The sequence below is a fragment of the Lepidochelys kempii genome, chromosome 2 (assembly GCF_965140285.1).
Source record: "Lepidochelys kempii isolate rLepKem1 chromosome 2, rLepKem1.hap1, whole genome shotgun sequence".
Classification (NCBI taxonomy): domain Eukaryota; kingdom Metazoa; phylum Chordata; order Testudines; family Cheloniidae; genus Lepidochelys; species Lepidochelys kempii.
In genome coordinates, this window is record NC_136381.1 from 81979078 (window position 1) to 81998826 (window position 19749).

The 19749-nt window shown below is 42.0% G+C and overlaps 2 protein-coding genes across 3 annotated transcripts in view; one reads left to right on the forward strand and one right to left on the reverse strand.

Annotated features, from left to right (window-relative positions):
* The window catches only part of SLC35D4 (solute carrier family 35 member D4), a 202557-nt gene that overhangs the window by 97279 nt on the left and 85529 nt on the right, over window positions 1–19749 (forward strand).
* Window positions 14018–19749, reverse strand: part of CABLES1 (Cdk5 and Abl enzyme substrate 1) — a 110390-nt gene continuing 104658 nt past the window's right edge. For both annotated transcript variants that reach the window (XM_073331398.1, XM_073331397.1), the window contains 2 exons: window positions 19250–19457; window positions 14018–17592 (listed from right to left, as the gene is read on the reverse strand). In XM_073331398.1, the coding sequence (XP_073187499.1) occupies window positions 17452–17592; window positions 19250–19457 (349 nt within the window). In that variant the 3' untranslated portion in view covers window positions 14018–17451. The remainder of the gene's footprint in view (window positions 17593–19249; window positions 19458–19749) is intronic.

Genomic DNA, 19749 nt, shown 5'->3' on the forward strand with positions numbered 1-19749 from the left:
CCACTGGACCAGGAGTCATAGTACTGCTAACATCAAACTTCCAAAAAATCATGAGTCATGCCCCAAAAAATCGGGAGATAAAAAGAATCCTAAATTTTTTTTTTCCCTTCTGGTTTTTGTGCCTTTAGGGTGCACTTGGGTTGCACTCTCAAGCTTTTTCTCTGCAACCATCAGGGCTAACCCCAGGCTTTAAAAAAAAATAAAAACTGCCATTCACTCACATAATAGCTTGTCTACAGGAGGTTGGGCTTTAAGTGACATCAAATATCACAAGCCTTATGCTAAAATGACAAGAGTGGGCAAAATTGGAGAAGACCTAGTTTCTGTTGCACTGATGTGCTGGGTGATTGTGTGCAAGTCACTTAACCTCTCTGGGACTCCATTTACCAATTCATAAAACGAGCGTAATCTGTGCAGTGGTGATACTTATAGAATCATAGAAATGTAGGGCTGGAAGAGACCTCATGAGGTCATGTAATTCATCCCTGTGTGCTGAGGAAGAATTAAGTACATCTAGACTATCCCTGACAGGAGTTTATCCAACTTGTGCTTTAAAAACCTCCAGAGATGGGGATTCTACAACACAGGGATTGGAACTCAGGTTTGTGGAGCCTGGGGCAGCTGACATTCCCACATCACCACTGGCAGGTCATGCAGAAATGTATCCAAGGAGCACTGTGGAGATTAGGCACATTGAGATGTACTGCCCAAAGGGCCAGAGTAACAGCATCCTGTGCCTTCTGATTGGCCCATGCTCACTATTTAACCCTGGAGTGTGCCCCAGGAAGTTGTCTGGGCAACCATGCAGATTTCTGGCTTGCTGTGATTCCAGACCTCACCTTGCTTGCTGGTTTCCAGTCTTTGACCCCAGCCTGATTCTGAGCCTGAATCTTGCCTCCTGATTCCAGCCTGGTAACTACCTCTGATCTCCATTCTCTGACACCAGCTGACTCCAATCCTGACTCTTGTATATTGATCCTGGCTCTCACCATTACTCTGATCCCTGCTCACTGATTACTGCCTCACAACCATCCTTGACTTGCTGACACCAGTCCAGCTGTGACCACTAAGCCAAGCCACCTATGCCCCAGTCCCCCAGAGAGGCACAACTGACCCCACCTTGTTCTATGTTGGTTCTTTCCAGACTGACTGATAGGCTTTTCTGCAGAGCCCCCTAGCCCGCAAGAAGAACTGGACCCCTTAATCTCCCCCCTCCCCCAAGCTTAAAGGGATAGCTTGCAATTCCAACACAGTCCAAAATACTTATAATTTTTGCTCTCTTCTGGACTCTCTCTAGTTTGTTCACATCTTTCTTAAAGTGCGGTGCCCAAAAAAGTACTCTAGCTAAGACCTCACTAGTGCCAAGTAGAGTGGAACAATTGACTCCCATGTCTTATGTACAACACTCCTGTTAATACAGCCTGGCATGTTTGTTTTTTTTTCACAACAGCATTACACTGCTGCTGACTCATTCAATTTGTGACCCATTATAACCCTCAGATCCCTTTCTGCGGTGCCAATTATTCCCCATTTTGTGTTTGTGCATTTCACTTTTCTTTCCTGAGCATAGTACTTTGCACTTGTCGTCATTAAATTTCATCTTACTGATTTCAGACCAATTGTCTAATTCATCAAGATCATTTTGAATTCCAATCCTGTCCTCCAAAGTGCTAGCAACCCCCCCGAGCTTTGGTGTCATCTGCAAATTTTATAAGCATACCCTCCACTCTATTGTCCCAGCTATCTCCTTTGTAAAGTGCTTTGAAAGCAATTAACTTTCTCTCTTAAAGAGATGTTCATACAAATGCAAACATCTTTCACTACCATTTCAGCTAGGCTGGGCAGAGTAATGAACGCTGATCAAAGAGGGAACTGCATTGCGCCTCCATATCACCCCCTTAACAGTAATTTCATGAGTGTGGGAATGAAGCCTTTGAAAAGTTTTGGAAGTACTTGCACCTCTGCCTATAGAAAAGGGAGCGAGGAGTTTTCTTCTAAAGAGCCATAGACGTGAAAGCCTGTCTTTCAAAGGTTTTTTTCTTTGGTGGAATAACTTCATGACAAATTCCTTGGTGAATTGGAGTTCAAGCTATCCTGATCTCCTGGGAAAAACCTGATAGTACTTAAACATAAATTTTTTTCTAGAGTGTTTGGTTTTTTAACCGTCTCAGAATGCAATAGAAAAATGGTACCCCTGCTATAGAACTTAATGGAATAGGTTTTTTTTAAAGGGGGGAGGAGAGGAACCTCAGCATTCCCTATCAAATTCTATAGGTAGGTAGAACTATTTGTGTGAACTGTACTAAACTTCCACAGAACAACGTTGTTTTTGTCCCCTGCTAAATTCTAGAGGACTCTTCCACAAGAGTAATTCTGATGGGGTTTACACTAGATTTTTTCTTTAATAGCTTTATATTCTAATAAGTATTGCTAACATTCATGCTGCCCCATGGCTGATAGTAATGGTTGAAGCTCTAGTGTAGACAAGGTGTCAGCAACTAGCTCTGTTAAAACCTGGATCAGTGCAGGTCTGCATCGTACTGTGGTTAAAATGCTGGCAGCCCCCAGTGATATGTCAGTAGGACTTCCACTTGTTGATACCACCTATGGAGCTACACCAATGATACTAAAGGTGGAAAGTTTTCAGAAAAAAAATCTAGTGTAGACAAGTCCTGTGGCCTTCTCTCCACAAGACAGGAGGCAGATGTTATGGGTTGATTACAGGAGTGAGTGGTTTAGGTTATGTGGCCTGTGATCATAATGGTCCCTTCTGGCCTTAAAGTCTGAGTCTAATCCCTGTGCTGGGATCTATTCATAGTCATGCTTCAAAACTCACAGTATGTTACTGGTCTCTAATAGATTTACAGATTTAGGAGGCATGACAGCTACATAGTGGTCAGTTTAAGACCTCCATTAATACCATTAACATCTTGTTGTGAAGCTGGACATGAAACTTATTTTAAGAAACAGTTTGAATAAACCCAGATAGCCATTGTAAGAAAAAATTAATGGTTAAACAATAGAGAAGAGCTTTTATCTTATTTCAAAAGATCAGTTCTGCAAAGTGTCTGAATATCAAGCGATGGAATGAAAAGCAGAAGTGGTGGTTGAACTTCTTGCAGTCAGTGCAATCAAAGGAAAAGAGATGAAATGTCTATACGTCTCAGGAGAATGCTTGTAAAAGCAAATATGTACTGGCAGACACGATGAATTACATTCTGTAAGGGGAGAAACAACTCAGAGAAATTCACAGTAAAAAGGGTGAAATTAGCCAGCATAACTACTGATGGCACTAACAGCTTCCACCATAACCTATCCTAGATAAGGCCAGAGGATGAGGGAATGGGGTCACTCAGGTGGGGTCACAAGCCCCTTCTATCACTGTTCTCCCTACTTAAGATCAGCCTCAGAATGCCTAAGACATTTCTAAGGCACTAATTGCGCTATCATATGTCAGTGTAACGTATTCTAAAGGCAATGGCTCACATCTCTATCTTTCTGAAATGCTTCTTATCAGCTTTCATTCCACATAAACGTACAACTGATCTATGTGTTAGTGCTTATTGACGAGTGGGTAGATTAAAACACCTGCTTTTCTAAACCTCCATGAATTATATGATGTCCTGATAACAATAAGAACATAGCATTGATCAAAGATTAGATTATCTATAAAGAGCTATAGAACAAATCCCAAAACAAAACACTTCATGCTTATGCATTTTGCTTAAAGCAATGAGGAGGCGCTGTGATGTAACATCTTGGGAATGCTTCCCCTCTGACACTGATTTTTACACCTGTGGAACACTATTGACCTGGATGGGATTACTTCTTACTTACATCAGCATAGATCAGAATAGAACTGGGCTCCTTGTTTCTAAAGACATCCTGGGTCACAGGTGAAAGTAATACACGCAGTCGTGTCTTTTCAGCAGTTCTAGCAGTAGAATGTTAAGAAAACTTGCCTATAATTTTAAGGTCTGTAGACAACAGGCATCTAAATCCTCCATAAAACAGCAACTCTGAAAGGTCTGTTGGAGACAATTCCAGCTGTACTCAGCACAGAATCAGATGCAAGGGACAAGGAAACTCATGCCAGGTTAACTTCTTCCCAGTCCTGTAGCTGGCTGTGGTTGTGGATTTGCCCCTGGTGCAAGAGCATCCTCACTTGTTCTTCTGTTCATGGGTAGAACACTACTATAACTGTCCATGACCCTAAGGGGACAGGAACTGTGCCAGCAGCTGGTTATTTTAAAAACTCTTTTTCCTCAGCTATGCTGAGGGTGGGGACTGGGGGGACATAGTAGTCACTACATTAGACCTATGCCACTGGGGAGTCCCCTATACAGGGAATGTTCAGTTAGTTGGTAAAGCTAGCTTTGGGTGCTTACCCAGGAGTGGGGGGTGGGGGGGTGGGAGGGGAAAGGGGGCAGAGTCTGGTCTCCAAGTCTCCAGAGTAAACACCCACATTCTATGCACTGTCAAATCCAGGTTGCTCCTGCTCTGTTTTTCACAAGCTCCTGTGGAAGCGAGTAAAGAGTCAGCTAGCATAGCCCAACAGAATGCTCTTCAGCCTTGGAGAGCAGGCTGAGAATTATAGGCCACTTTAGGTATTGTATTCCTCTCGCATCAAAGGCTGCACATTGCACTTGCCCACAAAATACTGTAAGATGGGAATTTGTGAGGCCTATGGTACCCAGGGGCATAATGTGCTGTCCTGGTAGAGGGAAAGCCAACCTGTCTTTTCCAAAATCCTTAATGCAGTTGGAAAAGAATAATTCAGCCTCTTCCCTTCATGGGCTCAGAGACCTGTATCCCACCCTCCATCACTTTTCAAACTAAGTGGCGTCTCTGGGTCACAAACTACAACTTCCTTGGTATTAGCATGGACAAACATCAATTAATTTCACTAAACATTCACATTTTGGCCTCCAGCAGCTTTAAGCTAAAACTTTCCATTTTCCTATCCAGGGACACAATGGGGATCTGAATAGAACTCAATTTTCCATTAAAGGCCACAGCCTTTGGTTTTTAAAATAAATCGGACAATGCTAGATGGGTGGGGCCCACAGCTCTGGAAGCACTAAATTAAAAAGGCTGACTGGGACGACTCCCTACGTAGCACCATGTCCTCCCTGTTTATCTCTAGGTTACTGAAAAAGAAAACAAAAGACAAATGCTTAAAAAGTAGTTCTAAGGGGAAAAAATGATTGACATAGAATGAAGCAGTAAACAAGGCCTGATCATTTTTGATCCATCCACATGACTCTAGTTTTAAATTCTGATACCCAGTCTCAGGGATTTCAGTGGGAGGTCAGCACCTTGTTGTTTCAGGCCGTATGAGTTGAACTGCTACTTTCTTCAAATAGAAAGTGTTTTTCTCTCCCTCTATAGGGCTCATGTCTTTGTCATCCTTTGGGTAAGGATCTCTCAAGGCAGCTTGGAGAAAAGGTGGATTCCTGCCAGAGTCTATTAGGGTTTGGTTTACACTTAGCTATGCTGGTATAGTCCCCGTAGCATAGATGTGGTTTATGTTAAGATTTCAAAGCAGGCTAGGGGATTTAGACATCACTTCCATTCATTTCAGTTGAAGAATTGTGTCTAAATCCCCTAGAAATAAGGTGCAAAATCTTAACAGTGAGGTTGATTAATCACTGGAACAACTTACCTAGGGTTGTGATGGATTCTCTGTCACTTGAAATCTTTAAATCAAGAAAGACTGTGTGTCTTTCTAAAAGATACGTTCTAGCTGAACCAGAATTTATAGGCTTGTTGCAGGAAGTTCTGTGTGCCATTATTTTATGGCTCGTGTTATGCAGGAGGTCAAACCAGATGACAATCATAGAATATCAGGGTTGGAAGGGACCTCAGGAGGTCATCTAGTCCAACCCCCTGCTCAAAGCGGGACCAATCCCCAATTAAATCATCCCAGCCAGGGCTTTGTCAAGCCTGACCTTAAAAACTTCTAAGGAAGGAGATTCTACCACCTCCCTAGGTAACGCATTCCAGTGTTTCACCACCCTCCTAGTGAAAAAGTTTTTCCTAATATCCAACCTAAACCTCCCCCACTGCAACTTGAGACCATTACTCCTTGTCCTGTCCTCTTCTACCACTGAGAATAGTCTAGAACCATCCTCTCTGGAACCACCTCTCAGGTAGTTGAAAGCAGCTATCAAATCCCCCCTCATTCTTCTCTTCTGCAGACTAAACAATCCCAGTTCCCTCAGCCTCTCCGCATAAGTCATGTGTTCCAGACCCCTAATCATTTTTGTTGCCCTTCGCTGGACTCTCTCCAATTTATCCACATCCTTCTTGTAGTGTGGGGCCCAAAACTGGACACAGTACTCCAGATGAGGCCTCATCAATGTCGAATAGAGGGGGACGATCACGTCCCTTGATCTGCTCGCTATGCCCCTACTTATACATCCCAAAATGCCATTGGCCTTCTTGGCAACAAGGGCACACTGCTGACTCATACCCAGCTTCTCGTCCACTGTCACCCCTAGGTCCTTTTCCGCAGAACTGCTGCCTAGCCATTCGGTCCCTAGTCTGTAGCTGTGCATTGGGTTCTTCCGTCCTAAGTGCAGGACCCTGCACTTATCCTTATTGAACCTCATCAGATTTCTTTTGGCCCAATCCTCCAATTTGTCTAGGTCCCTCTGTATCCTATCCCTGCCCTCCAATGTATCTACCACTCCTCCCAGTTTAGTATCATCCGCAAATTTGCTGAGAGTGCAATCCACACCATCCTCCAGATCATTTATGAAGACATTGAACAAAATCGGCCCCAGGACCGACCCCTGGGGCACTCCACTTGACACCGGCTGCCAACTAGACATGGAGCCATTGATCACTACCCGTTGAGCCCGACAATCTAGCCAACTTTCTACCCACCTTATAGTGCATTCATCCAGCCCACACTTCTTTAACTTGCTGACAAGAATACTGTGGGAGACCGTGTCAAAACCTTTGCTAAAGTCAAGAAACAATACATCCACTGCTTTCCCTTCATCCACAGAACCAGTAATCTCATCATAGAAGGCGATTAGATTAGTCAGGCATGACCTTCCCTTGGTGAATCCATGCTGACTGTTCCTGATCACTTTCCTCTCATGTAAGTGCTTCAGGATTGATTCTTTGAGGACCTGCTCCATGATTTTTCCGGGGACTGAGGTGAGGCTGACTGGCCTGTAGTTCCCAGGATCCTCCTTCCGTTTTTTAAAGATTGGCACTACATTAGCCTTTTTCCAGTCATCTGGGACTTCCCCCGTTCGCCACGAGTTTTCAAAGATAATGGCCAATGGCTCTGCAATCACAGCCGCCAATTCCTTTAGCACTCTTGGATGCAACTCATCCGGCCCAATGGACTTGTGCACCTCCAGTTTTTCTAAATAGTCCCTAACCACCTCTTTCTCCACAGAGGGCTGGCCATCTATTCCCCACGTTGTGATGCCTAGCGCAGCAGTCTGGGAGCTGACCTTGTTCGTGAAGACAGAGGCAAAAAAAGCATTGAGTACATTAGCTTTTTCCACATCCTCTGTCACTAGGTTCCCTCATGGCTCAGTGTATGAATATGTGAATTATTCTGAAGTTCAGAGCAGGAAGCTAAATTGGTGTTGATTTTACTTCAGTAATCTGTTAAACAGAGTCGGCTTGTCTCTTTGACTGGCCCATAGATGGAGCAAAGAAAGAGGATCTGGAAGTACAGAGGCTTGACCTTCTCTCCTACCTCTGAATGAGGTCTGGTCTACACTTAAAATTTAGGTTGACATAGGCACAGTGCTCTGGGATGTGAAAAATCCACACCCCTGAGTGCTGTAGCTATACCTGCCTATCTCCTGGTGTAGATGTAGGTTGGTCAAAGGAAGAATGCTTCCATCTACCTAGCTACCCTCACTCAGGTGGGTAACGTTTCTACAGCAATGGAAAAATCCCTTCTAATGCTGTTGGCTGCATCCATGCTATGGTGCCTGACGTATGACCTGAAAAAGAGATGGCCATGCATGAGAGATGATTTCTTGAAATTTTGGGAAGGGGTGACTTTGAAGCACTTTTTCTCTCTTTCCCCATAACTATATGTATGGGGACAGTACCAGTCAGAAATGTGACTTGTTTAGAAGGAGGGGACGATTAGTTATATGCCAGCGTCCCCAAACACAGGAGAGCGTATATCATGGTGGAATCACTTATGTTTCTGGAAATTAACAGGTGTGGCCTGCAAACTGGCTAGCTAAGATTCTATGACATATCAAAAGACTGGTACAACTTAGTCACCGCAATAGATGTAACTCCTGGCATTTGTGCAGGTGGAATGCTGTTTGACAAGGGGGAGATACAGTCTGCCGACACCTTTGCATCACAGATCCAAAGTGGTACTGACTGTCTTCTCCAATGGAGAGCAAGGGCTGTGTATGGCGCTTAGGCACTACTAATACCTAGCTATAAGGAAATGTACTGTTAACCCTGGAGAGTGATATTCTTCACAGAAAAGTGAAGCTCTAGAAGCATTACAAGCTTCTCCACTAATGTGAACAATCCCTGATCTAAAAGGGGCATCATGAGGCAAGAGGATAGTTCGCTCTCCATGCCCAGACACCCCTTGGCCTAGTTCCTCAGCAAAGAATGCCAACTAGTGCCATTCCTGTGTGCACATTTTTATATGGCCACCTGTCCACTGGGAAATGGACTGAGACCACCAAAATAATATCAGGTAGATTACTGAACAGCTCAAGATGGTAACAGCTCACTCATAAGAACAATTAAGAAACAAAAGCTTTATATACAATTTCCCATCCCTGAGCCATCAATTCCCTCTTACTCTTGAGTATTTGAAAAATAGTTTTTTGAACTTTACAGCTATTATGGTTCTACATCAGTGTTTGATTTTTCTGAATTTTTTAAAAAATTAAACAAGCCTGTTTATTACAAATATAAAATCTGAACAGGAAATCCAGAGACTCCTGTTGTTTTCATCTAGAGATATGATTTTGTGAGACATCCTCCCACCAAAGGTTCAGACCATTAATTTCTGCAATTTTTCTACATGTTCTTTGCACTTAATCTTTCATCCCTTTTAGGCGACTGGTACTTCTAAATTAGCTCATATGGCATTCACCTGTTAATTGAAGTAATATATGTTGTAGTTCTCTCAATCTTTTTTGGTATAATTATCTTGAATAAATGTAACCAGTGGACAGTGATAGTGACGATGAAATGTTAAGGGAGATTAGAGAGGCTATCAAAATAAAGAACTCAATAATAGTGGGGGATTTCAATTATTCCCATATTGACTGGATACATGTCACCTCAGGATAAAATGCAGAGACACAATTTCTCAATACTTTAAATGATTGTTTCTTGGAGCAGCTGGTACAGGAACCCACAAGGGGAGAGGCAACTCTTGATCTAGTCCTGAGTGGAGCGCAGGATCTGGTCCAAGAGGTAACTATAACAGGACCACTTGGAAATAGTGACCATAATAGAATAACATTTAACATTCCTTTGGTGGGAAGAACACCTCAACAGCACAACACTGTGGCATTTAATTTCAGAAAGGGGAACTATGCAAAAATGAGGAGGTTAGTTAAACACAAATTAAAAGGTACAGTGACTGGAATGAAACCCCTGCAAGCTGCATGGACGCTTTTCAAAGACACCATAGCAGAGGCTCAACTTAAATGTATACCCCAAATTAAAAAACACAGTAAAAGAACTAAAAAAGAGCCACCATGGCTTAACAACCATGTAAAAGAAGCAGAGAGAGATAAAAAGGCATTTTTTAAAAAGTGGAAGTCAAATCCTAGTGAGGTAAATAGAAAGGAGCATAAACACTGCCAAATTAAATGTAAAAATGTAATAAGAAAAGCTAAAAAGGAGTTTGAAGAACAGCTAGCCAAAAACTCAAAAGGTAACAACAAAATGTTTTTTAAGTACATCAGAAGCAGGAAGCTGCTAAACAACCAGTGGGGCCCCTGGACCATCGAGATACAATAGGAGCACTTAAAGATGATAAAGTCATCGCAGAGAAACTAAATGAATTCTTTGCTTCAGTCTTCACGGCTGAGGATGTTAAGGAGATTTCCAAACCTGAGCCGTCTTTTGTAGGTGGCAAATCTGAGGAATGGTCACAGATTGAAGTGTCATTAGAGGTGGTTTTGGAATTAATTGAGAAACTTAACAGCAACAAGTCACTGGGACCAGACGGCATTCACCCAAGAGTACTGAAAGAACTCAAATGTGAAATTGTGGAACTATTAACAATGGTTTGTAACCTGTCCTTTAAATCAGCTACTGTTCCCAATGACTGGAAGATAGCTACTGTAACGCCAATATTTAAGAAGGACTCTAGAGGTGATCCTGGCAATTACAGAGCAGTAAGTCTAATGTCAGTACCAGGCAAATTAGTTGAAACAATAGTAAAGAATAAAATTGTCAGACTCATAGAAGAACATAAATTGTAGCACAAAAGTCAACATCGTTCCTGTAAAGGGAGATCATGTCTTGCTAATCTATTAGAGCTCTTTGAGGGGGTCAGCAAACACGTGGACAAGGGGGATCCAGTGGACATAGTGCACTTAGATTTCCAGAATGCCTTTGACAAGGTCCCTCACCAAAGGCTCTTACGTAAATTAAGTTGTCATGGGATGAGAGGGAAGATCCTTTCATGGACTGAGAACTGGTTAAAAGACGGGGAACAAGAGTAGGAATAAATGGTAAATTTTCAGAATGGAGAGGGGTAACTAGTGGTGTTCCCCAAGGGTCAGTCCTTGGACCAATCCTATTCAACTTATTCATAAATGATCTGGAGAAATGGATAAACAGTGAGATGGCAAAGCTTGCAGATGATACTAAACTGCTCAACATAGTTAAGACCAAAGCAGACTGTGAAGAACTTCAAAAAGATCTCGCAAAACTAAGTGGTTGGGCAACAAAATGACAAATGAAATTTAATGTGGATAAATGTAAAGTAATGCAAATTGTAAAAGATAACCCCAACTATACATACAATATGATGGGGGGCTAATTTAGCTACAGCTACTCAGGAGAAAGATCTTGGAGTCATCGTGGATAGTTCTCTGAAGATGTCCACGCAGTGTGCAGCGGCAGTCAAAAAAGCAAACCGGATATTAAGAATCATTAAAAAAGGGATAGAGAATAAGACGGATAATATCTTATTGCCCTTATATAAATCCATGGTACGCCCACACCTTGAATACTGCGTACAGATGTGGTCCCCTCATTTCAAAAAAGATTACTGGCTTTAGAAAAGGTTCAGAAAAGGGCAACTAAAATGATTAGGGGTTTGGAACAGGTCCCATATAAGGAGAGATTAAAGAGGCTAGGACTTTTCATCTTGGAAAAGAGAAGACTAAGGGGGGATATGATAGAGGTATATAAAATCATGAGTGGTGTGGAGAAAGTGAATAAGGAAAAGTTATTTACTTGTTCCCATAATATAAGAACTAGGAGCCACCAAATGAAATTAATGGGCAGCAGGTTTAAAACAAATAAAAGGAAGTTCTTCTTCACTCAGCGCACAGTCAACCTGTGGAACTCCTTGCCTGAGGAGGTTGTGAAGGCTAGGACTATAACAGGGTTTAAAAGAGAACTGGATAAATTCATGGAGGTTAAGTCCATTAATGGCTATTAGCCAGGATGGGTAAGGAATGGTGTCCCTAGCCTCTGTTTATCAGAGGGTGGAGGTGGATAGTAGGAGAGAGATCACTTGACCATTACCTGTTAGGTTCACTCCCTCTGGGGCACCTGGCATTGGCCACTGTCAGTAGACAGGATACTGGTCTGGATGGACCTTTGTTCTGACCCAGTGTGGCCATTCTCATGTTCTTAACCAGCATACATTAGATCTCAAACGTAGCATTTGATAGTATTTTCCCTGGCCATTCCATAAATATATGCTCGTACTTGTCATGCTGCATGTTTCTGCATGCGGCTTGGTTACAGTTTACCAGCAATAAAAGAGGAAAGCAGATACTCTGCGCTTAATACTTGTTACTGTAACATGCCGTCAACATTTGAATAGTGGACTCCCACACAAATTCCTCATCCCATAGCCTGTGACAAACTCTATGGCCCGGAGGGGAAGGGAGGAATGTGTTGCAGAGGAGGAATTTTGGGACTATTCATTTGTATTTCAATTTAAACAAGTATCTTTCTCCTAACCAGAGTGAAGTGGCAACAGGCTTTTACTTGTTTTGTTCTGTTGTACTAAATACGTGTTCATAACTGACACAAAACTTTTGTCCAGGAACATGTGGATAGCATAGCACGGTGTTCGGTTTGTGTAACTGGAAACATGGGTAGGATGGTATGAAGGCTTGTGGAGGGGCCAGAGGTATCTTCTGGTGGAAATCTTTGCCATTTGGTGCAATTAGTCCAGTCCAAAGGTGTTGCCAACCCCCCTAGTTTTCGTTCAAGGCTTCTCTTGAAACTGGTTTGCTTGTTCGTAGGATATGACATTTCTACCCTTTTAAAATATCCTTATGTCCAGAGCAGTATCACCAGAAGGGGAGGAAATCATTCCAGTCTTCTTGGCAGTTTGGTGTTGGCACTTCAATAAGGGTGGGACTCCTGATTGCTGCCTCCGGCACATCACTGAGGTGCTGCAGGGAAGCTGAGAGATTCAGACCGAGAGGGAAGTTGCTCCACAGGATATAAGAGCTGGGGAAACGATGTTATACTCCTGAGGGCATTCTGCACCAAAAAACTAAAAATTCTGCACACAATATTTTAAAATTCTGCAAGTTTTATTTGTCAATAAATAAATGCAGAGGCTCCAGTGCAGCAGTGAGGAGCACAGGCTGCATAAAGGTGGGAGATCATCCTGCAGCCCCCCCCATCCCTGGGACACTGACTCAGTGGTGGGGCTGTACCTGACCCTGACCCAGCACAAGGCCTGGGCTTTCCTCAGAAACATCCTGGGGCCCTGCCCCTTTGTGCCAAGCACACCAGGTGTGGGTCAGGCAGGCTCAACCAGGCAGGATCCACAGCAGCCTCAGATGGCCATGAGATGCAGTTAGAGCCCATTCCTACAGTCCAGCTGAATGTGTGCAAATTCAGCTGAGCTATGGACAGGCATGACACCTGGCAGCCTTGTGTCTATAGAGGGCCAGATCCAAAGCCCATTGAACTCAATGGTAGTCTTTGGATCAGGCCTGGTACATTTTTCACTTCACATTATCCATTTTGCCACAAGAGTTTAAGGGTTTAGGGACTCTGGGGGTAGGAATACAAGACGTACTATGGGTCACGCAGGTGAAATAAGGCTATGTCTAGACTCTACACTACGAGCTAAGGGTGTGATTCCCTGCTTGCACAGACATACTTGTGCTAGCTCTCATCTGAATGAGCATGCTAAAAATAGTGGCTTACGGTAACGCCGGTGGCAGCACCTGCTATCAGCCCCTCGCCCCTCGCCATGGGGTTTGTACTCGGGGCAGCTAGCACATGCTGCCGCCCCCATGCTACTGCGACTACACTACTGCTACTCTTGGTGTGCTAGATCAGCTGAGAGCTAATAAAAGTATGTCTGTGTGAGCTGGGAACCCTACGCCTAGATCAGAGAGTAGCTGGCAGCCGAAGAGAGAGTTGTCTGAGCCTTTTTAACCTTCTGGTTGAACTAGAACCATCCCATTTGCAGCTTCAAAGCCATTTAAACCATCTCAAACTCATTTTCAATAACTCCTGCTTCAGAAATATTGACAGATTGTTGCTTTCAGAAGGATTCTCTCACTGCTACCCCCTGGGAGTTTTTCTTCTCTGCTCTACTGACACTTGGCAATTTTTCATAGTGTACTATTTCCCTTTCGTCTTGTTTTGCTAACACCTGTTATTGAAAACCCAGTATTTGCTCTTCAGCAGCACAGCTCTGCCATCCAGACATTTACTAATGATCTCCATTATTCACAAATACATTAACCTCCCTTTCAGGCGGTTATTACAGTAATAAATTCCTTTTTCAAAGGTTTATGGTGTGCATACTTCTGGATTTTTGTACACTGGATTTTCTTCCTGCAAACTCCTTACCTTTTCACTTTAGTGTAAGAGCTAAGGATGGCCTAAACACCATTAAGGCCACAGTCCCGCTACACGTTCCATGCAAGCAGATCACTGTGCCAGCCTGGAGCCCCTCTGAAGTCAACAGTGTAAAAAAAGTCCACCTGTTTAGAAGAAGCTCAACATTAGGGCTTACGTAAGTTCATGTTCCTATGTTGACAATGGGTTTGAAGGTTTTGATAGTTGCGAGTGCTTTTCTTTCCTCCTTCTTGCAAGTTACAGAAGAACAGAAAATTCACAATTTGTACAAATCATAAATATAGTCAGAAATGGCAGCAGAAGCAAGTAGCTTTCTATGTCCCAGAAGAAGACAACGACAACTGCAATAAAAACCCCTCTTCAACACACAAGTGATAGCACTGAATAGTTTTACTTGCTATTACTGGGGGAACATACCTGCTTTTTTATTTATTTAAACCTCTGTATGGTAAAGTGTATGTTACATAATTCCAAAATATTATGAATGATATGGAATGAATTATTTCCTGACCCACTTTAAATCAAAACTAAAATTTTGTGAATCGGCTGTCATTTCTGTACAAGACAAAGGCAAACAATCATAATTTTTTGTTTGGTACAGATTTCCTTTATCACTTCAGCTTGTGTCTTCACAGGCCTGGGGAGAGAAAGGGGAAATACAATCCTTTGGCTTAACCATAATTATACTGACCCAAGCTTTGTGCTTTGATGTTTAGTATCAATATGGCTTTATATGTTCCTAAGTGAACAGTGCAACATTTTTATCTTTTAAATATTTATTCAACATCCAAACTGTAGCTGAACATTATTCCAAATAAAAGCAGAAAGTCTCCAGCAATCAGATTTCACCCAGAAACCTATGTAAACTGTAGAGCTGGGCTAGGTAGCATTAGCAAAGACAATAGACATGAAAACATGATTCAGTAACATCTCTAGTGACTGCTGTCATCCTTCAGTCAGTATTTTGCAGTTACAATACCCTTTCTCCCAGCCAAACTATAAAGCAATATGAAAACCAAACTCAAGGCAAATGAAGTTTTTATACACAGGTAAGACTTCCTTGTATTTTTAGACAGTCCCATTATTAACAACAAAGCTCTTTAGTGAAAAAAGCTGGAATTTACATACATGATTTAAATTAAAGGGACCCGGGCAAGGCTGAAAGGATTAATTTTAGACATGACACCCTTGTTTTGGTTTGGGAACCTGTGCATCTGACACTGGCCCTACTACATGACTAAGCAGGCAGCGTATTGAAATGTAATCATTACAAAACAAATTCTGCACAGGCCTTTTGCGTTCTTCAGTTCTTTGCCTCCTTAGAAGAATGGAGCAGGCTGGCCGAATCAAGGAACAGTAGCATGTCTGATGGGGGAACCTAGTGTCATGTCTTTCCAGTGAATGAGCAATGCTGGGATTTCAGCAATGCTGGAGCACATCTTAGAGGCACCATTTCATTCTCTCTCCTCCCCCTCTTTCCAAATCAGGTTGGAATCTAATTACTTTTGTTTTTATATACAGTCTACAGAGAGGACGTTTTATTGCAGTTTTGAGATACTTGTAAGTAACTCTTTTAAAATGGAGAAGGAGCAACAAAATTCCTATTCATCCTAACTCTTTTTCTACGACCTTTCCATGTTCTACAGAGCAATCTTTTCAGGCATCTGTTCTTGTTGCCACGCTAGGATTAAAGGGATAGGGCTACAAAAAAGACTGGTTCACATTTCTGTTAGGACCTTTGACTGAGGTGATTCCAGGTATAGCTGAGGAAAACATCAAATAGCTTAAAATAAGTGAAAGCAAAGATTAGTGTGTTTATATCTTTGTTTGTCCCACTCCTTTGTCATTTCCATACCACGAACAAACCCTCGCCAACATATAGCGATAAAGCTGCAGTTGGAGTTTCCTAGCTGAGATTTGTTTTCAGATTAATTTTTGTACACCACAGAGGTTAAGTATTTGATTTTATTGGAGTTTGTTTCAGGCATGATGGGGATCAAGTGGATCAGCAGTTGGAGTAGGTTGGGCATCAGTTATAGATAGATATATAAAAATAATTTAATTCTTTAATACATGTCCTTCAGCATGTGAGCATAGCATATATAATACTGGAGAGCTAGAGTGATTCTGTCCAGCTTTTCTGGTTGTCCAGCCAGAACCCCATGTAAATTGCAGAAAACAAACTGTTAAAACTCCAGTACTGCAATGTCTATAAAGGTACTGGACCGTATGTAACAATTTAAATGGCCATTAATTAAATTTTGCAGTCAACTATATTTAAAAACTAAAATTTACCAACATGAGGCGTCTCCCCTATCAAAGCCTTAAGACACCAATTATACTGCTCAGCCCTACTCTTGATTTTATAAAATACTGTTTAAGATGTAGCACAATAAATGTGCTGCTTATGCACTCTAACATAGAGCACAGAAATACAACACTACAAAGTGCAAGTCTAACCATCTCCACAGTGGGAAAAGTGCGAAGGTTAAAAATATGCATGTGGCTTAACACAAGACATTTAAAAACTATTACATGTAAATCACAAACTAAATGCTTTCCTCTTTACCATATGCAAGACTGAAACATATGGTCAGCTGCTGATTCATCTCTTGCAGTTGTAGTGTAATCTTCAGAAAGGTAAAAGATGTTGAAAAATCAGGGATAAAAAACAAGTGACCAAAAATGATCCCATTTACTACTTTTCCAGTAGTTATGTTTTCAAGAAGTAAACACAGAAAGTCCCCTTGGTCTTCAGCATCAGTAAATGATATCCTCTCAAAAAGCCAAACCAGCCCACGTGGACCAAAACCAAATCAATGTCACACACACAGGCACCCCACAGGAAAAAGTGCACTTCCAATAGCAGGTACAAAAATAAATTGGCACACTCTTTTTGACACAGTGAAGATATCTTTTTAAAAGCTTTTCCACAATGTTAATAAGTCATTTTGTAAGTCGGAGCAAGTCTGTAGCAGAGCACTATAAGAATGCACTTGACTAGCTTGCAAAGTGTACAGGTGATTGTAAGACAGATGGGAATGGAGGCTGTCGTTTAATTTTTGTTCTTGCATGACTGATATGGGTAACTAATTTTACTCCTTTGGTCCCTGTGGTAAGAGTTTGTTTCCCCCCCAGTTCTGGCATCAGTTATTAGTTCTTCATTAATATGCATCTCATTCCTCACCTGCTCTGAGTAGTAAACACTACATGAATTCATTTAGTCTGAGAGTCTTAGGAAATTCAATGCAGTGTTCCCCATTTGCTGCTGGAAAAATTGTGTATTTGAAGAGAGAGAGAAGTTTGGTATTGAGTCCTATTTTTGCATTTCCAGTAGTAACTACAGCTTGATAATGCTGAATAGAAACAGTCTTAAGACCCTTCCTGGAAGGGTAGCCTGTGCTAGGAATTCTGGATCAAACGTCTATAATGTGGCATCACTTCGTGTTCAGGCAGATGGAGAGCAAATTCCAAGGCCACTAACACTGGAAATTCGAAGGCTATCAGCTCTCGCCTGTTCAGTCGGAACTTCTCTTCCAGTTTCTGTAACACAGATAAGTTTAAAAAAAAAAAAAGTCCAATTTGAGGCTTAATAAATAAGTCCGTAGGCAACCAGCTACCAGAAATCATACTAATTTCTTACTAGAAGGGCAGTTCATTCACTTTAAGAAACTCACCTGAACAGGTGTTTTTTTTTTAATAAGCCATAAATGGTGCACAAGTGGCATTTTCATTCATTCCATTTCTTTCTTTTAGCAGAAAAACTAAATCTGGTTTTCTTGCAGTGACTATTGAGCCATGAACAACTATCAAATCAGGCTCTGAGGGAGGTAAGGCACAACTACTCTCACGTACTCCCTCTCAAAAGCTTGACACAAATGTTGGTGACTTTCCTAACAGAATAATCACATCTGCCAGATAATTTTATTAATTACATCTATTCACAAGAGGGGTCCTCAGCTGATGACTGTGGGGTTTTTGTTGTGATTTGAGACGGTATGTTGTACTACACTATTGTGGGGAGAAAAAGGAATTTTAAAAAAAATTATTCCCATATTAATACTAAATCTGTTTGAGCATTTTAATACCTCAGAGGCACAAGGTGACACGTGCAACAATAACCAAACCATGAAGAATGGAAGCTGCACTACCCCCAAGGGGAGAAGATACTGGTTTCATAGGTGACTTTCTGCTATAATTTGTCTGTTCTGCTGTTTCTCTTGGATTTATATACTAGTGGAATGCAGTCAGCTGTTTTGGGGTTTGATTTTTTTTCCACTTCTGACCTGCCCATTTCACTTTTTGTTGACTTTGTGGTAGACTTTTGTTGACTTTGATAGAGTGAACAACCAAGCCTAAAGGGAAGCTCAGTATCCACTCAGTCAGAGCGTCAGAGGGGAAGCTGTCCCAGGTCCAGATCTTCAGCGCTGCTGCAGTCTTTTTTTTCAGCTGCCCTGAGGCTATTCTAACTTAAGAGGACTGCCAAACCAGCTCAATGTTCTCAATCAAGCTGACATAAAAGGTGGTTTAAGCCACTTCTGCCCTCCCCGCTCCTGAATTCCCTTGGGTCAAGCACCATGTGTTTGGCTGAAGCCAAGGATCTGGCCCTCGACCTCTAGTTCAGCTCTTCTGTAGTTATACAAGCTCAGCATTTAAGTAGTTCCTGGATCAGAGCCTTAGAACATTTTCTTCCCTCTCTTATTTAATTAAAACCTAGTTATGGAAGGATCAGAAGACAGAACACTTAACTCTGGAGAAGGTGATTCACGCATCAAGTGCTGTGATGGAAATAGCATTCTATCACCTGAAAATTGAATTTGCTGAATGAAACCGGAGTTATAGAATTGGGGGAGTCTCAAATTTCTTTATCAGGCACACCATGTTGTCTTAGTGTCTCGTGGAGACCTCGCAGCCATTTAGTCGCATTGATTAACCTTCCCAGCCAGTTGGTGACTGCACTGACCACCCCCTTCCTCTTGTGATGAAGTAACTTCCCTGACGCATCTATCAGAATTGCACATGTGCGCACGCGCACACATACAACATATATTAAGGATGTATTTAGGTGTTGTCTAAATCTGAATCTGGTTTAGCAACTGGAAGCCATGAGGACTGCCAAGACCATGTTGTTATCCAGCTCTGAGAACCAGAGTTTGGGAACTTCTGCTGTGGAAAACACTAGCAGCCTAAGGATACTTACATCTATAAGATGTTTAACTTCATGTTTTCTGAGGTCACTGCCAATTTTGGCTGCTAGTAGGACACACGCTCCAGCACAAAGCTTTCTGTTCTGCTTGTTTAGTTTCCCTTTGAGAGCAAGTTTCTCAAAGTAGACAAAGGCCATGGCCACAGTGGGCTCCTCAAAACCACACTCTTCTTGAGCCAGTTTGCGCATCTCTCGCTTGAGGCTGAGGAAAGAGAACACAGAGACAGACATGCTGTGTGAGCTGACCCAGAATGCACAGATTAAAGCAAGAGACGCTTTCTTTTAAAACAACTTTCCTGTGAGGGACTTTCATGCGCAAGCGAACAGGAGTTGGGTGGGTGGGGGAGTGCAATTTACATGGCTGGTATCTTTCTGTTTTTATGTGCTATTATCTAATATAAATCAAATCCCCCAATAAATATTCACTCTGGCATTTCAGCTATGAGAAGCAAGTTACTAAATCACTAAAAATGATGTATCAGAACCATTAAGAT